Source organism: Mytilus galloprovincialis, chromosome 14, assembly GCF_965363235.1.
Source record: "Mytilus galloprovincialis chromosome 14, xbMytGall1.hap1.1, whole genome shotgun sequence".
In the NCBI taxonomy this organism is placed as follows: domain Eukaryota; kingdom Metazoa; phylum Mollusca; class Bivalvia; order Mytilida; family Mytilidae; genus Mytilus; species Mytilus galloprovincialis.
In genome coordinates this window covers 30,773,668-30,793,240 of record NC_134851.1, presented here as the reverse complement: position 1 = coordinate 30,793,240, position 19,573 = coordinate 30,773,668, and the positions used below count along the sequence as shown (strand labels likewise).

Here is a 19,573-nt window from a genome sequence, read left to right as displayed (position 1 = left end):
TTAACTAAAATTAATTTGGCTCGGTTAGTTTTCTTAAAATTTTGACAAAGTCTTTAAATGGACCCTTAAACAAAAATAAAAGAATTTCAACAATTTGAACCATCCTTTTAATAAGAAAAATTACACTGGTTATATAGCAGTTTGACAAACACTTATTTGAATCATTGAGAAGATTAATATTCCCTTGTGGACACAACGTCATTAAAATGTTCTGCTGATTTTACAAAGTTATCTCCCTGTAGTGTTAGGTACCACCTTAAATTTGAATTGTCCTTTCTGGCTTTCGGTATTTATGTTTACCCGCATCTCTTTTCAAATCATTTCTTTTCGTAAAAGAGGCAACATTTTCACTTGTTTAAAAATCTATTATTGAATCAATTCAGTGAAATGATTGTTGATTGTAATAATTTCGGAACGTGTTGCAATATGATGTGTGAGGGTTTGGATGGGGTTAAATGATTCAAGAATAATGCCCTTAAAAATGAAGATTAGAGAACAACGGGCAAACAAAATGAAGATAAAAAAAAGGGGGTTATTTTTTTAAAGATTAGAGAAAAAAGGGGTGAAATTTAAATGTTTACAGAATAACAGACCCCCTCCCCAATCCAGACCCTCATGTGTGATAGCTTGCTCATAATTGATATCTTACCGAGCCAATAACTGAATATTTATTCATTAGCTGTCATACAAGTTATCCTTCTATGACCTGACCGTCATATAACTGCGCTCAAGACATACTGAATTCAAACATATTGTATTCGTATAATTACCTGCCGTATTTCTTCTGTTAAAGATGATGCAGCCCATGCATAAACAATGTATTCATAAATTGATGGAAATTTTTCTTCCGTGGGATGTAAATCTGTCAGTACAAACATGCTAAATGCCACCAACATTGCCAGGTACGTTAACTATTTTAAATAAACAAAACCATTTGAAAATGGCAAAACAAGTATGATTCAATTTAACGTAACCAAATGATTTTGAATATTCGACTTGCAGAACGCAACACGCAACATGGTTCACATAGTTGCTGTATGATCTGCATTCTCTTCTGGGGGCGCTGAATAACACATTCGAATTCGCGTTGTGGTCGTGTTGCCAGTCTTTAAATAATGAAGTGTTTTGTGTACTGTTGTCTTTTGTTTTCGTCTTTTTTCCATGGTATTGCCTATGTTTCTCGACTTATGTTTATTCTTATCCTTTTGGTACATTCTCCCCTATATTTTTTTTAGATCAAATAAATTTGGGATTTTTTTTTTTAAAGTGGTTTTATAGTATAACATTTGGCTCGTAAAACAAATTCAACTTAAGTGACACTTAGATCATAGCATACACAGGCAAATTTCACTGACATCAGTTTCTCGTGAGTTTAAATTCATGTGAATCTTACGCTCAAACGAGATTATACGTGAAAAACACGTGAAATCAGTTTTTGCGGATTTCATATGAATCTCATGTGAATTTTACATAAACATCACGTATTTGTTTTTTAATGTGAAATTAACCTGAATTTTTAAAATAGAGTATTTCAAATAACAACTAAATTTTCAAATTTATTTAAAATCATGAAAAATTTCACATCAATTCACGTGACATTCACATGAAAATTTTCACGTGAGTTTCATGTATTAGCTCAATGAGGTGAAACTCACGTGAAATATTTCATGTGACTTTCACGTGAGATGCATGTGCAAATCATGTGAACAAAGTTTGCCTGTGTATCGAATGTCCATAATATTGAAAATATATAAATTTGAGGTAAAAAGTAAAGTATATGTAGGTATCAATATCAACAACATACACAGGTGATTCAAGATCTATTACTCAACATGGGTAATAAGATAATATATAAAACCATTCAATGATCATTATGGCCTCAATACCAAACAAACAAGCTGAATATTGTTCTTATAAAACAAGTATTAATCATGAACGTCATTCAACTTATTTACAAGAAGGCCTTTGAAAACATCGACATTATGTGGGTATTAAAAGGTATTAAATCAAATATCAGAGGGCAGATGGTGTTAGGAAAAAGATAAGTTATTCAAACATTAAAACAAACTACTTTGATATATCTAGATATAACATTTCGTTGAAGCTCTTTTCTTGTACTCTCTTGTACATTTTAATTGCCATATTTCCCTCTTTTGTAGTTATGAAATCCAACCCTTCATTACATTTTTTTTGTAGCTTTTTGGTTATTTTTAATTGATGTATACCTAAAATCCTATTTCCATTGAAATGACAATAAATAATATAAACGAAAAAAATGGTTGAAAACTTACAACGGAAAAAAGAAATTTGATCAAAGGAGCGTTGTAAAAGTAATATATTTTCCTCATCCAGTTAGGTACAAATTGTGAACATGTAGTATTGTTCTCCTGGCCTTTTGTACCTAAACTCTCCGATTGAGTGACTTTTGCTCTCTTGGCAGTTTTGTCTAACTTCATTATGTCCCATTTCAATATAGGGAGCAAAGTAACAGCAAAAGCTATTGCCTATAAATATAAATATATAAACACCAATGGTTCAGTTCTAATTAATACTTTAACAACAAACTTTATAAGAAGAAACTAACTTCAATTTTTCTCTTCAAAAATCTGAACGACTAAAGCTAACTTCATTATTCGTACACAAAAATGAAAATAACTCCACGCCATCGGTTAAATTGTCATTGTCCAGGGATTTCAATATTATAATGTTATTAAAGGGTTGTTTCTGTATTGTATTTGGCATATATTCTAGGTAAGTTGTATTGGCTCCTATAGTCATTTTAGCAACACATTCAGAATGGTCCTCTAAGTGCATGAAGTGTAGAAACTTTAATGCTATGCTCCATGATACTCGTACATAGTTCTTAAGAATCAACAGTTTGGAAGCAACACGTAAAACATTTAATGGATTCTTTAATGATCAATTTATCTGTTTTACCACAGCTTGTAAAAATGTACCTTTAAATTTGATGTATCCCCTTTCATTTGACCTTTCCAAATTTTATTCAGCTTTGTTTGACATGCAGCATGTCCCATAAAGTTCATCAGTGTGAACTTTTCAGTTATTTTAAAAATCGTAGTTGAATTATATCTTTTCACTTCTGTCACCAACAGTTGGCGAGCGTGCTTTCTATCATTTAAATATAACTCTGTCATCACACTGTATGCAAGGTCTTCGTATTGTCTAAAATATATCATTCCGAAATAAAGCATGAATACCATAATAACTGGCATGCTGCAATTGCAGTATTTCTATGCATACATAGCACAAGTCTTAGTTATAATGCCCCAATTATAAACTCATCATAAATACCATGATTAAAATTGCTGAACGCCAGACGTGTTTTTTGTCGACAAAATATTCGTCAGTGATACCTCAAACTAATTGCCAGTGTTTTAACATGATCATATCATCTATTTAAAAAGCTAAATAAGAACACAATCACAAAAATTGTGTTGTTCTGATAGTTATCAAAGGTATAAGGATTATATTTAAGTACGCCAGACACGAGTTTCGTCTACACAAGACTTATCAGCGACGCTCATATCAAAAAAATTATAAAGCTGAATAAGTACGAAGTTGGAGAGCATTGGGGATCCAAAATTCCAAAAAGTAATGAAACGTTCTTTTTTAAGATGTTTGCGTTCCGATTCCATTTCAATTAAAACAAAAAGCTTTTGTTACATTATTTTTCAGGGTCTAATCCCCCTTATTATGTTTTTGGTTGTTAGCACTAGGTCGATACTATTGATGTATGTCATATAAGAATAAGGTAGATGTGGAATGATTTCTGATAAGACATAAATCCACTAAAGTTCAAATAAAGTAGATGTGAGCAATTATAGGCAACCGTACGGCCTTCAGCTAGGTTTGAAATGATTTGTTTCATATTTTTCATGCCGGGGCCTTTTAAAGCTGACTAAAAAAGATGGGGTTATCTCATTATTGAAGGCCGTATGGTTGCATATAACATGGTTCTTATTGTACATCCTCTTTTATGGATAACGTTTATCATTTTGCAACGGATATAATGCAAATCTGTGAAACGTCACGTATTGTTGGTTACATGAGACCTATGTAAAATGTATGATGTTAATTATATTTATAATGAAACAAATGTACAGTAATGCATGGCTTACCTAGAACTTTCCCATAAAGCAGTCTGTTCATTCATGAATGCTTCAGCGCTGGCGTTTTCAGCTAACCTTTTAGCAAGTGAACTTGCAAATAATGCAGAACCTAGATGAGTGGTTTTAAAATGTAGACAATTACGAGCAGACAAAACAAAGTATAATATAAATACAAATTAACGCCACGTCGAGTGTACATATTTCGAATGTTTTCTTCAATGTTGTTTAGTTAATGCGCCATTACACATTTTATGATAACGCGTGCACATCCGATAGAAAGCCGCTTTTTATGTGTGCCGTTTCGTTAGTAGGGGGTTTACTGTAATTTTCGAAGTTTTAGCTAAACGTTCATTTAAACGTTTTCCATTCGTGTTCACTAATTGGGAAATTAAAAAAAAATACATAATGTACATTCTTTTGTTAAAGTTACTGTTGTTTGATTATTGCATATATTATAATTTACAACAACAGTTAATTGTCCATAACATTGAACACTTTGATTCACTTTTTTTAGCTATTTCATATATTTTAGTTCACACATAGATTCAAAATAAGCTTTTAACAGAGTTTTACAGTGGGCCCAAGTCCCCAAGCTTTCATTTGATACATAAACTACCCACATATTTCACCTATTGACAAAAATACAGCTATGCGTAGAAACTTTTTTGTTTTGAAAAAGTACTACTTTCTTGTTTGTTCTTTCTGACCGGGCCAAAATTAATGGTTTTAAACCTACGCGTTGCACATAATAGCTTGATCATTTTACAGAAAACAGATTGCAACCATTTGAAATTCAATGACCACATGATGTGATGAATCATAGTACCAAGGATACTATGACGACATGTGTTAAAGTGTACCTCCTAGAAGGTTTGGACAGACAATATTTTAAACAAAAATATAAAATACGCGGTTCTCACGTTAACGCAGAAGTAAAAAAGTAAATTAGCGCATTAAGTATTTGTGTCTTCTTTAAAAAAACCATAGCCATACAATGTATAATTTCATAGTCAGAATGACATGTACTGTTTTAATTACGTTTGAGTCAAAGTCTTTTGAGGTAATATCAGAAATTATATTGTGAAAACCAATAATTCATTTTATTCTGAAAAAAAAAGTATTAATCATATTTCAACTTTTATCGAAGAATTTACGTTTTGAAATCATTATTTTTACCGGAATTTAATTAAAATCTCGATGACACCTCCAAATAATTCCCGTGATTGTCATATAGTACAAACACTTAATTTCACTTCGAAATATCATACAGCTGCCCTTTAATGGTTTGTATAGTTCATTGTTGAGTTAAGACTGCATAGAACAAAATAAAGAAGGATGTGTCTGAGGACACGACAAAAGTAACTACTCAGCCATTCTCGCTATGCAGTACAATTATTTCTTCGTGCAACCAGAAATGCCGAGTAGTTCCGATTGGGGACACGAATGCCAGTGCTATTGCTTTGCAATTTTTAAGGTTAAAAAGGGACATATTTCTCTCACGGTAAAAGACTCACTGCCCAAATTTGAACTATGTGGGCTGTGATTTATAGTATTTTGTAAGAGTTTCATAAAATTTGCATCTGGCAAATTTAATTCAGAATGCGGGAACGAAAAACAAAAAGCCATTTTCCAAGTTATAAAGGGGATTAACGTTTAAACGTTTACTACCTAATGCCAAACTTGACACTATGTTTGCGAGTTTTGGTTATCAACATCGTATATGAGTTTCAAAAGATTTGAATAAGTGAAACTTAAATTGTAGTGTGGGAATGAAAAATGGAACGGACGAAACGACGGTGGTGATGGCATTAAAACACATTTTCGACCATTACAAACACAAAGAACAGTGCTTATTTGTTCCCAAAAAAAAAGATAATTATACAATCTGTATGCTAGTTTTTAAATTAGTCTTAAGTCCATGAAATATTATCTTGAACACCCATTGGGATCCGCATTTATTATTCACTATGACTGTTAAAGAGTGCTTCATATCCTTTTAATCACAGTTTAAAACTTACATATATAATCACCGTCTCTCTTCCAAAACAACATGGCCAAATTTCTGCGGTTCATAAGCACTGCCCAGATAAACAGGTGCTTGAAAATATCATTTATACATATCTCATCACCTGAAAAAGATGATCATCATTATCATCATGATGCAAATTTACAAACAAAACAAAATAAATCTCTGCCATGACATTTGACATGTTGACAAGTTGCTAGTATATGATAGTTAATAAGGTTAATCCCTTTCATAAAGAGAACATTTCCATAGAAATAAGATTGAAAAACAACGGACTTTCTTAATTATGTTAATGTTCGCAAATAACTCAATTCCCAGGATGAAACATGTTTTGAATACACGAGAAAATATTGTTAACGTAGCCAGACAAATAGTTTGATATGCATTAAAATAATCATTGATTGACTGTTGAATAACCTTGTTAAAAATTCTAAGAATTGTCTACCCCTTAAATGAATATGTTGGGCCCTTAAATGCACGTCAACTTTGTACTTTATCTGACCTGTTTTCCTTTTTTCATTCGACCGTCACTAATGAGTGATTAATTTAAAGACGAAACACATGTCATTTTGAATTCTAAGCATGATATCTCCGATATGTTAAAAAAAATACAGTTTTAATTTTTTAAACAATATATTTTACAAAATCTGGAATGTTTTGGAGGAAGGGCTAAACTAAATTTTGAACAGTAACTCATTGTTATCAATTACAAATGACCAATTAAATAATTGATATTAAAATGAGCTGTTAGAAATTACATAGCAACAGTAAAGTTTCGAGCTTGTTTTATGGAACTATCATTTACTATGAATGCAAATTTAAATAGTAAACTAAGTAGAAATGTTGAAGAAGAGATGAGAAAGATACCAGAGCCATTCAAACACTTAAGTCAAAAATAAACTGACAACACCATGGCTAAAAAAGAAAATGACCAACAACAAACAATAGTACACAAATTACAACATAGAAAACTAAAGACTAAGCAGCACGAACCCCACCAAAAACTGGGGGTGATCTAAGGTGCTCCGGAAGGGTAGGCAGTTAAATGATATGTTATAAAACTTGAGATATTTAAAGAAAAGACATCGATGACAAATTAAAATCAATCAAACAAAAATTTCAAATTAAGGAAATACATATTAGTGACATTTTACTCTTAATATTTCAACAATACCTTTCTCAAATGGCTTCATTTCTTCACTTCCGAGTATCTTAATCACAGCATCATTAATCATGTCCACAATTCTCTTTTGTTTAAGTGTTTTATCCTTAAATATAATTAGTAATAATTCGATTCAAGAGCATATCTCAGATATCAGAAAGGTAGCATGTACCAGTTTAAGGTAGATAAAAGTAAATGTGCATTTTATTATTACTACAATATCTTCGATCGTTTAGTATTTGTACGAAAATAATATGACGACAAATATATCGTTGTTTGGAGGGTTAGTTTATTATCGATATTCTCTTCACAGTATTGTTCCTTTGAATTGACTTGGTTTCCTTCTCTTTTTGTTGACAGAACAAAATACTTTTCTATTTCATTTACATATAGAATTCTACAAGCAGCACTTTTGTCAAGAGTATATATATATAATAATAGTACACTGAATGTTATCACTATTCCTGGGCTTTCGTTTTCCACTATGATTTCGTCCCAATTGGGTTGCTGCTTGAAGGATAGATAATTCACTATGGGATCCTGAGCAGTAAAATAATGTGATCTTTTTTGGAAATGACCAACGAACGTCAAGTTTATTTGGTTGGACGATAATTCAATAGAATATCCACTAACATGTTTCATTTTCTCATAAACAAAATACCTGTACTCTTCGTTCATATCTTAACAACAACGAATTGCATTCGTCTCGCATAGTGCCACCTGTCAGACGAGCAGGATTGTAATGTATGACCCATTAAATGCCACTGTATTTTTTGTAACTTCTTATTTTATTCATCACTTAATGAGGGTTACAACATTCAACTAATACAGTCATTTTGTAACGCGTATGTGTGTACCTTACATTATGTTGAGCTACTTTCAACCGGTCTTTCGTACTTTGATGTTTTATTTTAATGTTATATTCATTTATACAAGGATTGTAAGATGTTAAAGACCTGGTTTAATTGAAGAACCTAATTACTTATGTACGACAATGATGACCTTATAATCGTCTACATAGGAAAATGGAGTTGAAAATATTTATCACATATATCGAGATATCTACATTGTATATATGAGAGTCTAAAATTTGCCAGTATTTTCAATGTAGTGATAAAAATAATGCTAAAACCTTCCCAATGAGAACAAGATATGTTTTGTTTTGAGTTCTACGGGAGATTTCTATTCTAAAAAGTTCAACGATCTGAAGACAGTCTGATTTTAATATAGTATCCACACTTAGCTAACAAGGATATGACAACACACTGGTCTACTTTCTGTTCTGATAGTACATTCGTCAGCATAATATTTTTGTCTGTCTCTAATCAATTTATAGTACGTAGAAAGGAGACTTGTTAGATGGTTGTAAATGAGCAGGGATATGTGATCTGTTTTGTATTTTGTCTAGTGTGACACTTACGTAATAAACACAAAATCAAATATCGGATGGTGTTGTTATTTGTAGAACATTAATGTTATCATATTACTGTACCTTTAATTCTGGGAAAATATATTTTCCAAGGCAGCCGTCGGTCTAAAAGAAAAAAAATGGCAATTGATATGAACATGGTGAAAATACATGGCAAATGCCGTATTCACTTAACAATCGTTGACTGTGGGACCGGTTTGAAAGACTAACTGATGGTCCTTTTAATCACATGCAAAATAAAAGCAATAGTAGTATACCGCTGTTCGAAAGTCATACATCGATTGAGACAAAAACAAATCCGGGTAACAAACTAAAACCGAGGGAAACACATCAACTATGAGAGGAAAACAACGGAACGAGAGACACTGAATTAAACAAAAAAACAAACGACAATACAACACACACAGTCAGACACGAACTATAAGATAACAAACTGCCATTTTCCTGACTGGGTACAGAACATTTTAAGAAAAAAATTGTGGATTTAACCTGGTTTTGTGGCTAGCCAAACCTCGCACTTTTATGGCAATGTTGTATATAACACTAAAATGACACAATTACATGACAGGAATACAGTACAAATAAATGCAAGAACATTCAGGACAGAGACATTCACAAATATATGCAATATAAAAGTACATTTCGACATGCTAACAACAGACTAAAAACAAACACGTAAAACAACATAGGACAGTACACAAAACAGCACAACAGAACCACAAACAGTCTTTCACACGACTGGGTGAATGCCACAAAAGTGACGTCACAGTTGAATTTCTAAAACAAAATGATACTGTTCGAAATCAGGTTTGTAACTTTGTCATTTGATATATAAATATAGGTGCAATGTGAAATGTAAGAAAATTCTAGAAAAAAATATTTCCCGCCATATTTTCATGGTTATATCTCAAAAACAGGGCATGTCATTCTTTAAAAAATATTTTTTAGTTGTTTTATTTGAATACTAACAATTTATAACAGTCTTTAGAAACGTTTGTTATTTTCAAACAGAGGAGCAAACATCCTTAAGGTAAATTAAAATATAATTTTAATTACAGAAATACCCATGTACATGTATTTTTAATATTATGATAGTTATAGCTTACACACCAATAGTAGAAGAAAACAGGAATAAACATGTGTTTGCATGTATCATTCTTATAAATAAAATTGACAAACTTCAACATTTTATTATTTAGTGAAAATTCAGGAATTAGTCAAAACCATCATAATAATTATTCTACTCTCATTACATGTACACACATTCATCCTGTATAGTATTTGTGATTTAGCTTGAAATCTGTAGTCGTAATTAGGTAAACTGTAAATCCCTTATTGTTTCTTTAAAAGAAAGAACAAAAAAAATAAAAATAAAGAAAAATAAAATCCTTATAAAATGCAGAACATATGTATGCGTATAGTATGAGTTTAGCTCATTGCTAAACGCCATACGGTGAACTATAGCTGACATTATCTACATAAAGGTTTTGCCGGTTGGTAATCATATCATTTTATTAATAGGAGTAGGCCACACATCAATGTCAATGTGTGCACGTTTGATTGGCCATTGGAGAACAAACGGACAGATATACGGACCAATGGATCTACAATCCGGTCTATACAGTTTTTATATGTTATACTACAATCAGATGTGTCAATCTGACGAAAAAATAAAGGACCAACATTGTTTGATAAGGGGTATGATTTCAGAGGAGTAGGGATTTCTATCAAAGGTCTAAAGTACTTTAGACCTTAACCTTATCTCAATGTGTTGCTTATGTTAGATAACGCTACGTTCAAATCAGAAGACGCTTTGTCTCAATGAAAGGTTGTGCATGAGTTACATGAAATAACCAATTATTCTCAATTAAGAAAAAAAAGAAGAAAAAAAAAACACTCGTAAAAGAGAGAAGATACCAGACGGACATTTAAACTCATAAGTCATAAATAGACTGACAACGCCATGGTTAAAAAAGAAAAAGATCAACAGACAAACAATACTACACAAAACACAACCTAGAAAATTAAAGACTAAGTAACATGAACCCTGAATCAAACTAAGGGTGATCTCAGGTGCTGCGGAAGGGTAAGCAGATCCTGCTCCACATGTTGCACCCGTCGGTAAGAAGTCCCATTTCGCTTCATCAAAAAGAATTAAAGTCGTGAGAATATTATATAACTTTTTGAAAACAAATTAAGACTATAAGGTTTTAAACATGTAGCAACATATGGAAAATATGTTACCAGATAACTCACAAAAGAGATTGTTCGGTTACATACAAAGCAATGATAACCAGGACTTATCATCTTTTCGAAATAGTGGGGTTACGTTGGTGCCACTGTGGCAGCAGGAACTGCGTATCTTTTAGGAGAACGTGTGTTTTCACACGGGTTTTTATTATTTAATCAATATTTGTATTTGTAGTGATTTGTGAACTGCTGCTTTCCATTTTGGCGTTCTTCTTTAAAAAAAAATGGCATTGTCTGTACCATGTCTGGAAAATTGCCATTGTTATATTATATTTCGTTTCTGTGTGTGTTGCATTTTAGTGTTGTGTTTCTGTTGTGTCGTTGTTCTCTTCTTATATTTGATGTGACTCCCTCAGTTTTAGATTGTAATCCGGATTTGCTTTTTTGCTAAATCGATTTATGAATTTCGAATAGCGGTATACTACTGTTGCCTTTATTTATATGTTAATTTCACTCTTAGCTTTTTTGTCTTTTTTGCAGAAAAGATAAAAAAAAATTAAAAAAAATAACTTAGAATTAAAATACAGGAAAAACTCCAACAAACTTGGTTTTAAATTAATCATATTATTGATCAACATAATGACAATAACACGATGATCATTATAGCAATTTCAAAAGGTCTTTGCGTTGTATACTTGGACTGTAAACATCATCGAATATTGTTCAATCATTATCGAATCCGTAATCTGAAAATATCATTTAATCGACAAATATTTAAATATGTTCACATGCAAATGTTCTCTGCATGTGAATTAGTTTGAAGAAGGTAGTAGTCATTCAAACCTAAAAGATAATACGGTAGTTCATTCAGATGACAATAATCATCCAATCTACAGAGAGTTTATAATGAAATGGGAAATTATCAGTTTAATAAAGATTTTTTTTATTTTATTAACCGATTTTTTAAAAATACCATTAATATATAAATATTTGACACATGGCCGTGCCATGCTCCACATCTTTTTGAGGTATACGCTCTACTCTGGTTAGAAATACAAACATGTATAACATATATGCAAATTTGAACTTACCTCATATAAGCCTTCAAGTGAGTGATCTAAGAAAGTTTTATACAGTTCCTTGTCCAAAATATATTCGAGCACTTGCCTAACCAATTCAATCCTATCGTCCTTCAATGCATTCGTGAAAAGCTTTGATAATTTGCTCTCTTTTATGCATAGTTTTTTCTATAAAAATATTATCACATTTTTTTATGATGAACTATACAATGAAGAATATATGCTGTTATATAATTTATACGTATATCGAATCAGATGGTCTAAACAATACATCGTAAAAAAAACAAAAACATATACATTAAACAGAACATAATTTGGTACAGATCGGTTTGGGGATATATGTTGCATGGGAATAGTTCAACATAAAGAGAAATGGTTTTCCGTTTAAATAACGTAGTTTTAGAAAATATAGGTAACTGTATAGACTTCAACAATGAGCAAACTCCATACCGTATAGTAAATAAAACAAGGCCTGACATGACTAAATGTGAAACAATTAAAACAAAAACATCAAAGGCCTGATCAACGAAACAACAATAAAAGAAATATATATATAAAAAACAGCGATCAACAGCAATCACTGAGGTACAGACTCTTGACTCAGGTACATGTATAATATGGTGGGGTTAAAACAATGTTTAGCGCTCAACCTTTTTCCCTTACCTGGGACATTGGTGTAGCAGTATAGAATATGAACAAAATGCAAAACTCATTTAAAAACATAAAGACCCCTTAGATTGCGCAAGCACAAACACAAATAGCATGAATACAAAAGACACAAAGCACTAATACCTGCACTTTCGTAACTTCGTTTGTGACTTTTTGACCTTAATGCAAATTATAACTAAATGTTTACTTATCAAAACACTGCGACTCAGAATAATTCCCATTCAAAGAGTTTCAAATGTTCTTCAACCTTCTCTCTTATCTCTGTTTGATGACCTCTTGTAGCAAGGATAATCTCAACTAGACTACACCACTTTTGATTACGCTCTGTGAAGCTGTATTACTGTTTTAAAACTTGTTTTGATCAAGCATTGCTGTTACAGCACGATTAAGCAACATCACAGTTGAGACTTTGCTAAATCAATACTACTCTATTTTACAAAGCGCATACTCAGTCTATCTGCAAGTAGTTTACAAAGAAGGAACAAGATAGTTGAAACTTTATTGGCGAGGAATGGATAAAAAATCAAATTGTAACAATTCTATGTACCTGTAATTTTTCCAAAACTTTGCTGTTTTCTAACTTAAATATTTCCTTCTCTGCAATGTCAGGTCTGTTCCATAAATCAACAAAATGTAATATGTTATCTGTAAGCTTGTCTTCATTCTGTTCGTCTAAATATAAATCAGTTTAGTATGTTACCATCATACGTTTTATATCTATTCAATTACATTAAACATTTGCAAGAGTCTAAATTCGCAGGTTAAATATATGTGGTTGATTGACAATACCTGACATATTTTGTATCGACTTATTTCACTGTTTAAATATTTTCTTTGGAAATGAACATGTCTTGGTGTTCATGTCCTTATTTTATGTTCCTGTCTAAACCGAAAAAAAATAACAATATGTATCAGGTCCGAAATTAAATAGGACGCTGTCTAAATTAAGCTTAACGATAAGACTCATTATTGTATAGTTGTAGATACAGTTATAATAAGAATTGGATGCTTCTTTCTATAATTTTAAGGTTCTAAAAGCATCGAATATACCCACAGTTTGATTATGAAGTGTACTTTAGTCAACGCTCTACTCTCAAATTAGATTACAAAAAAATAATCTTAAAATTTTTAATAAAAAAATACATGACTGGACTGGCCAATCCGATTCTTATAAAAACTCATCTTTTACAATGTATGGAAGCTCGTTTGTCAATATACTGTCAAAATTGATGTGTCATGTTGTTTTCTATTGTGTTGTCTAGCCTTTTTTTCCAACCTGTTATTTCATTCCATTGATAGTATGTTATTTAAGCAGATATATTCTTTTGGTATTTATACATGGAATTTTGCATTGCAATTGATGTTCTTGACAATTTTTAACTTATTAATTTTATACAACATGGATGTGTTCTGATCTTTTCAAATTGATAAAAGTTGGTTTTGGTGCAGATAAAGCACAAAAATGTAATATGTAAATATACTGAATTTCATATCGGTAAAATGTATGTTTTCTTCCTAAATACAATGTAATATATGGGCATTTATTGCCATTTTGATAATTGATGTAAACAGTTTTTTAAGAACGTATGCTAATAAGATAATCAAACCTAAGTAAAATACGTCGAATAATATATCCTGAATTGTTCTGTCTAAGGTGTATGTTGTGTCATGTACAGAGTACATATGAACCTGAAAATAATAAATAAAACTTCTAAGGATAATTTCAGTTTTTCTGCATATTTGCTATGTTATATGTCATTAGTATCATAACTTTCTTTTTTATTCTGCAATTTCAATATAATTTATAGCATCTTTTTTTTTTTTCCAATTAACATAAAAGCAGATAAATAAACCTATAGATAAACTTGTCAAAGATACCAGGCTTATAAATGTGTATGCCAGACAAGCGTTTCTTCTACAAAAGACTCATCAGGTAAATTCGAATCAAGATACATTTGTAGTTAACAAGGTCAAATAAAATACATGGCTGAAGAGCAAAGTGGACCCGAAATTACGAAACGTTTTGCCCAATACAGCTAAGGTTATCTATTTCGGGGGTAAAAAATCTCAACATGCTGAAGTTTTTTAAAATTCTAAATTAATACCTCTACCACATACACGAACATAACAAATGCTTAAATCCTATTTTATGTCAGATAAGAGAGTAAGTGATTGCTTCTTAAAATTTTAAATGATGATTATCCAAATGTAATAAACATGAAGAAGCTTGCAGAACTTGAATACGCCAACATTTAAAAGCATGTGTTTTGATTTCCTTTGAAAGGTGAATATAATTTGTGCAAACACAGTCGATATTGTATCACCAGCCCAGTAGTCAACACTTCGGTGTTGACATGAATATCAATAATGTGGTCATATTTATAAATTTCCTGTCTACAAAACTTTGCATTTTTCAAAAGAAATAAGGATTTACTATCCCAGGCATAGATTACCTTATCCGTATTTGGCAGAACTCCGAAAGGGCAAGTAGATCCTGCTCCACATGTGGCTACCGTCGTGTTGCTCAGAAACTAAGGATTTTCTCATCCTAGGCATACAATACCTTAGCCGTATTTTCCACAACTTTTTGGAAATTGGATCCTCAATGCTTTTCAACTTTGTACTTATTTGGCTTTATAAATATTTTGATATGAGCGTCACTGATGAGTCTAATGTAGACGAAACGCGCGTTTGACGTACGTTATAATCCTGGTACCTTTGATAACTATTGGCATTTTGATTATATCAATTCGGGACAAATTGTTTTGAGATGAAACATTATCTTAAAAGCTGTTTTTTTTTTTGTAATAACCAACCTTAAGTTTTTTAAAGAAATTAAAGAACAGTTGAAACCTAGGTTCCATTTTAAAAATAACCAAATTGTTATGTATGCACCTGCTTATCGAAAAGGTCATGTTTTAAGATAGTATCGGGTATGTGTTTTTAGCGGACATACTTGATATATAATGCATACCGATTTTGAATTCCCCGCCATTTCATCCTGTAGTTGCGTTATTAACACCTCACATTTAGTTTGTATTGTATTCGCCTCTTCATTATTTGAACCATAAAGCATTTTTGCTGCCTCTATCAATTCAGATTTAAATTCCTCACTATAAATATACAAAAGACATATTGATGATGGATTTATTGTTATGAATAAACATGTACATGCATATAAAGAGACAAAATTTATTTAGTTTATGATTCATCAAATCTTATACCTTCTACAGTTAAACATGTTTCGATCGTGTAACCCGTCTTTTGTCCAGAACAGTGATTTAACAGCACAATAAACGATCAAGCTGTAAGAATCAGTAGCAACTAGTTTGACTGGCCAGATTGATATCAAGCACAAAAAATGATCTACATAGTTACGAAAAACAAAGAATACCAATAAAAGATTACTCACAGTTAATCCCAGTTAAGAAACATCAGTTCAAAGCTAATTTATACTTATAAATAAATCACTAACCTGCTGTTATTCGTACGCAGTCTGAATCCCTTACATATAAAGTCTGCCGCTTTCCCAGACCCATCTATGACCAAAACAGGAAAACTCCTCTTTAAATTCACCATAGCGGCTTCAAACGAGTCTTCCTCACCACCAACAAGCATAACTATCAACGGGATCTCTAAGTGTTCTATTGTAAAAGATATATGACATTTACTTTAACATTAAGTTTACTTCTTTTAATTCAATGATAAACTGTATAAGCATCTGTATGTTTTCGATTTTGCAAGATCTACATTTGCCAGCAGTAGTTTATACAAAAAAAAGTTGCCTGATTGAGTTTTGTGTTTAATGTCACTTTCTGCATTATTGGCTATTTTGGGGTGGAGGAAGACGTGGTGCCCGGACGTATTCCCGACGTTTGGCAGAAAAACTATCTTTTTTATTCAGTTATGTTAAAATTTAATGATCAATGTTTGTCAAATTAAAAACAATGTTGAATCTTCGTATTAGATATGTAACCGGGTTAATAGTTATCAAAGGTACCAGGTTAAACTGATAGCCTTTAAGAATAGAAATATTTATTGGATCGACAAGTTTACGCAGATTTGCATATCTAACTGACCGTTTGGCTTTAGTTGGCAGTACTTCGCTTGTGTATACAGAATATGTGTGAACAGTTCTAATTGTATATAAATACTACTTGTTTGTAAATGTACAATAACGTCATAAACGCATTGACGTTACAAAGGTAATGTTAGTTACAATGCGTTAAATAATAGCGGCAAATTCTTGACACTGACGACCTCTATAAACAACATCACCGTAAAAGTAAGGATAGGATGTCCTTTTTGTAATAAGTTGTCCAAAGTCAAAGACTTAATATCAACTCTTTACATAATAAAGAATTTACTAGAGGTTTTAAGCAATTTATGGATAAAAAATCCCCGACTTTTTAAATTACCAATGATTTATATATTACGATCGTTGAAATCAATAACGTCACTGCAGACACGTGCTAACAAACTGATTGGCATATGTAACATTAATAAACACCATAAACTATTCAAATCGTGTAAATTTTTATTTAATGTATATAAATACTGCATAAAGCAACGCAAATATGTTATGGACGACGCTAGATTGAATGATGTGTGTTTTGCTATGTTTTAATATAAGCACTCCTGTGGACTTACCTTCATTTTGAGCGCTCAAAGCCGAATAGTTGAAAGACAAGAATGCAAAAACATGAAAACAGTTGACGAGCTGTACATTTTATAACCAAAAAATTGCAGTTTCACTTTTGAAATGCTTTCATTACTAAAATGCATGGCATTCTTAAAGTCTCTACTTATAAAAATATAGTCATGTTCATGAGTTCATTTTTTCAGTAATTTCTATATTTACACATCTACTTTGTTTGTATTCATTTATTGATATCTTTCATCGATTAGAAATTGCAAGTGCCGAAAGCTAACTTAAACAAGTTTTCGTTTCCTATGGTTAAAGTTCCTTTTTTTACGGTGATGTTCCTTTGCATCATTTTATGTTGTTTATATATCACAACTCGTTCGTTATGCCTTTGTCTGTTGTGGCATTTTGGAATTAATTTTATATACATTTGTACATTCTTGGTTCTTCAATCTGCCGATACCTGTATCTTGGCATTGCACAAGGTCATGTTTTTTCTCTGACTGTTAATGACGTCTTTACACTAAATCTATTGGATGTTGGATGTGTACTGATTGATATTTTTGTCTTAGATGCATGTTTTTTTTTATTAGTTGTTATTGGCTTTGAACTAGCTGTCAGTAACTGCGAATACTCTCAAATCTGTTTAGTGTGTCTATTTGTTGTGGGGATATATACATTTTGTAAGTACCCTGCAACGTCCATTCTGTCTTTTTGTTAGATGTGTCCTTCTGATGAGTGAAGCCTTTTTCAAATAATCTTTATAGTGTGGTTTTATATCCCAGGTTAGAATGGTTGGCACCTTCAAACATGTTTAACCTCGCTACATTCTGTATGTGCCTATCCCAAGTCTGAAGCCTATATTTCAGTGGCTGACGTTTGTTGCTGTGAAACATATTTGTTTTTCGTTCATCATTTTGTACCTAAATTAGGCCGTTGGTTTGAATTGTTTCTCATTTGTCATTTTGGGGCCTTTTATGACTGACTACTAGAATAGGGTATAGGTTCTTGTCATTGTTGAAGGCCGTACGGTGAAATATAGTTGTTAATGTCTGTATTATTTGGTCTCTTGTGGAATGTTGTCTCGTTGGCAATCATACCACATCTCCTTATTTTTATATTAAAAAATGGTACCTTACCTTTAATGCAAACTTCTAGGTTACCTTTGTGTGGTTGAAGTATTGTGATTCCATCTTTATTATTGGTTCGTGCCTACAAATTTTGAACTAATGCGCTCATTAATGAATATACTAAAAATTTCTGATATGACTCCAATGTTTGTAGCCAATCTAGAACTAGGTATACTAACAATAAGTGTCATTATGGTGCATACGTTAGTGACAAAGCTAATCAAGAAAACACACAAATAACTAATACGAACTAAAGTTCTCTTAAAAAGACAATGATCTATACAATATGACCTACATCGCCTTAATTTGATATTTAAACGTTGTACAACATCGAACAGGGACCATCAATGGTCTGCTACTAACAAAAATATATATAAAATAGAAAAATGATTAAAAGGTTTCTTACTTGAGACAGCACCCTTTATATTGACAAATCTTTTTTAAAGCCGGACTTCAAAGTTTTTGTGAAACTACATAATCTAGAGGTGGCGTGAATCAGATGTACAGTAGATCTTTTAGAGCACATACAATCTTATATTCTTTCATCTTGCAATAGTATTAAAACAGTTGACCTCATTACACCTTACACAGGTATTGCCTATTCTAAACTATAAGAGATATTGAAAGAGTTGGTCATGGTTTGTTTGATAAACAGAATGTTTTATGTATATACAACTATCTTGTTTCAATGAGGAATAAATCATACTTTATAAAATTCAATCAGGTTTTTTTCTGAAACTGACATTATTAATATGCTTGATTTCTTAGTTTAGAACATATTTGTTAGGTTTGGAGGACTTGTATTTCAACAAACAATCGGCATTTCCATGGAAACCAACTGTGATGCTCTTCTTGCCGACTTGGTCTATTCATATGAGGCTGACTTCATACAGGAACTTCGTAGGAAGAATGAAAAGAAGATAGCAGTATCCTTCAACTTCACTTTCCGCTATAAAGATGATGTTCTCTCAATAAATAACTAAAATTTGCTGACTATTTGGAACTCAGTTATCCCATCGAACTTCAGATACAGTTAATCTGCCTCATATCTTGACTTACATCTAGACATTAACAATGAGGGTCTGTGGAGAACAAAACTTTACCACAAAAGAT

At 31.8% G+C, this 19,573-nt stretch overlaps 1 protein-coding gene across 2 annotated transcripts in view; it reads right to left on the bottom strand.

The window, feature by feature from the left end:
- Window positions 1-19,573, bottom strand: part of LOC143058518 (transient receptor potential cation channel subfamily M member-like 2) — a 47,188-nt gene that overhangs the window by 16,193 nt on the left and 11,422 nt on the right. For both annotated transcript variants that reach the window (XM_076232026.1, XM_076232025.1), the window contains exons 6-18: window positions 18,470-18,542; window positions 16,161-16,329; window positions 15,660-15,798; window positions 14,293-14,374; window positions 13,233-13,357; window positions 12,029-12,184; window positions 8,811-8,852; window positions 7,331-7,424; window positions 6,149-6,259; window positions 4,140-4,239; window positions 2,958-3,183; window positions 2,292-2,504; window positions 771-911 (exon numbers count right to left, since the gene is read on the bottom strand). In XM_076232026.1, the coding sequence (XP_076088141.1) occupies window positions 771-911; window positions 2,292-2,504; window positions 2,958-3,183; window positions 4,140-4,239; window positions 6,149-6,259; window positions 7,331-7,424; window positions 8,811-8,852; window positions 12,029-12,184; window positions 13,233-13,357; window positions 14,293-14,374; window positions 15,660-15,798; window positions 16,161-16,329; window positions 18,470-18,542 (1,671 nt within the window). The remainder of the gene's footprint in view (window positions 1-770; window positions 912-2,291; window positions 2,505-2,957; window positions 3,184-4,139; window positions 4,240-6,148; window positions 6,260-7,330; window positions 7,425-8,810; window positions 8,853-12,028; window positions 12,185-13,232; window positions 13,358-14,292; window positions 14,375-15,659; window positions 15,799-16,160; window positions 16,330-18,469; window positions 18,543-19,573) is intronic.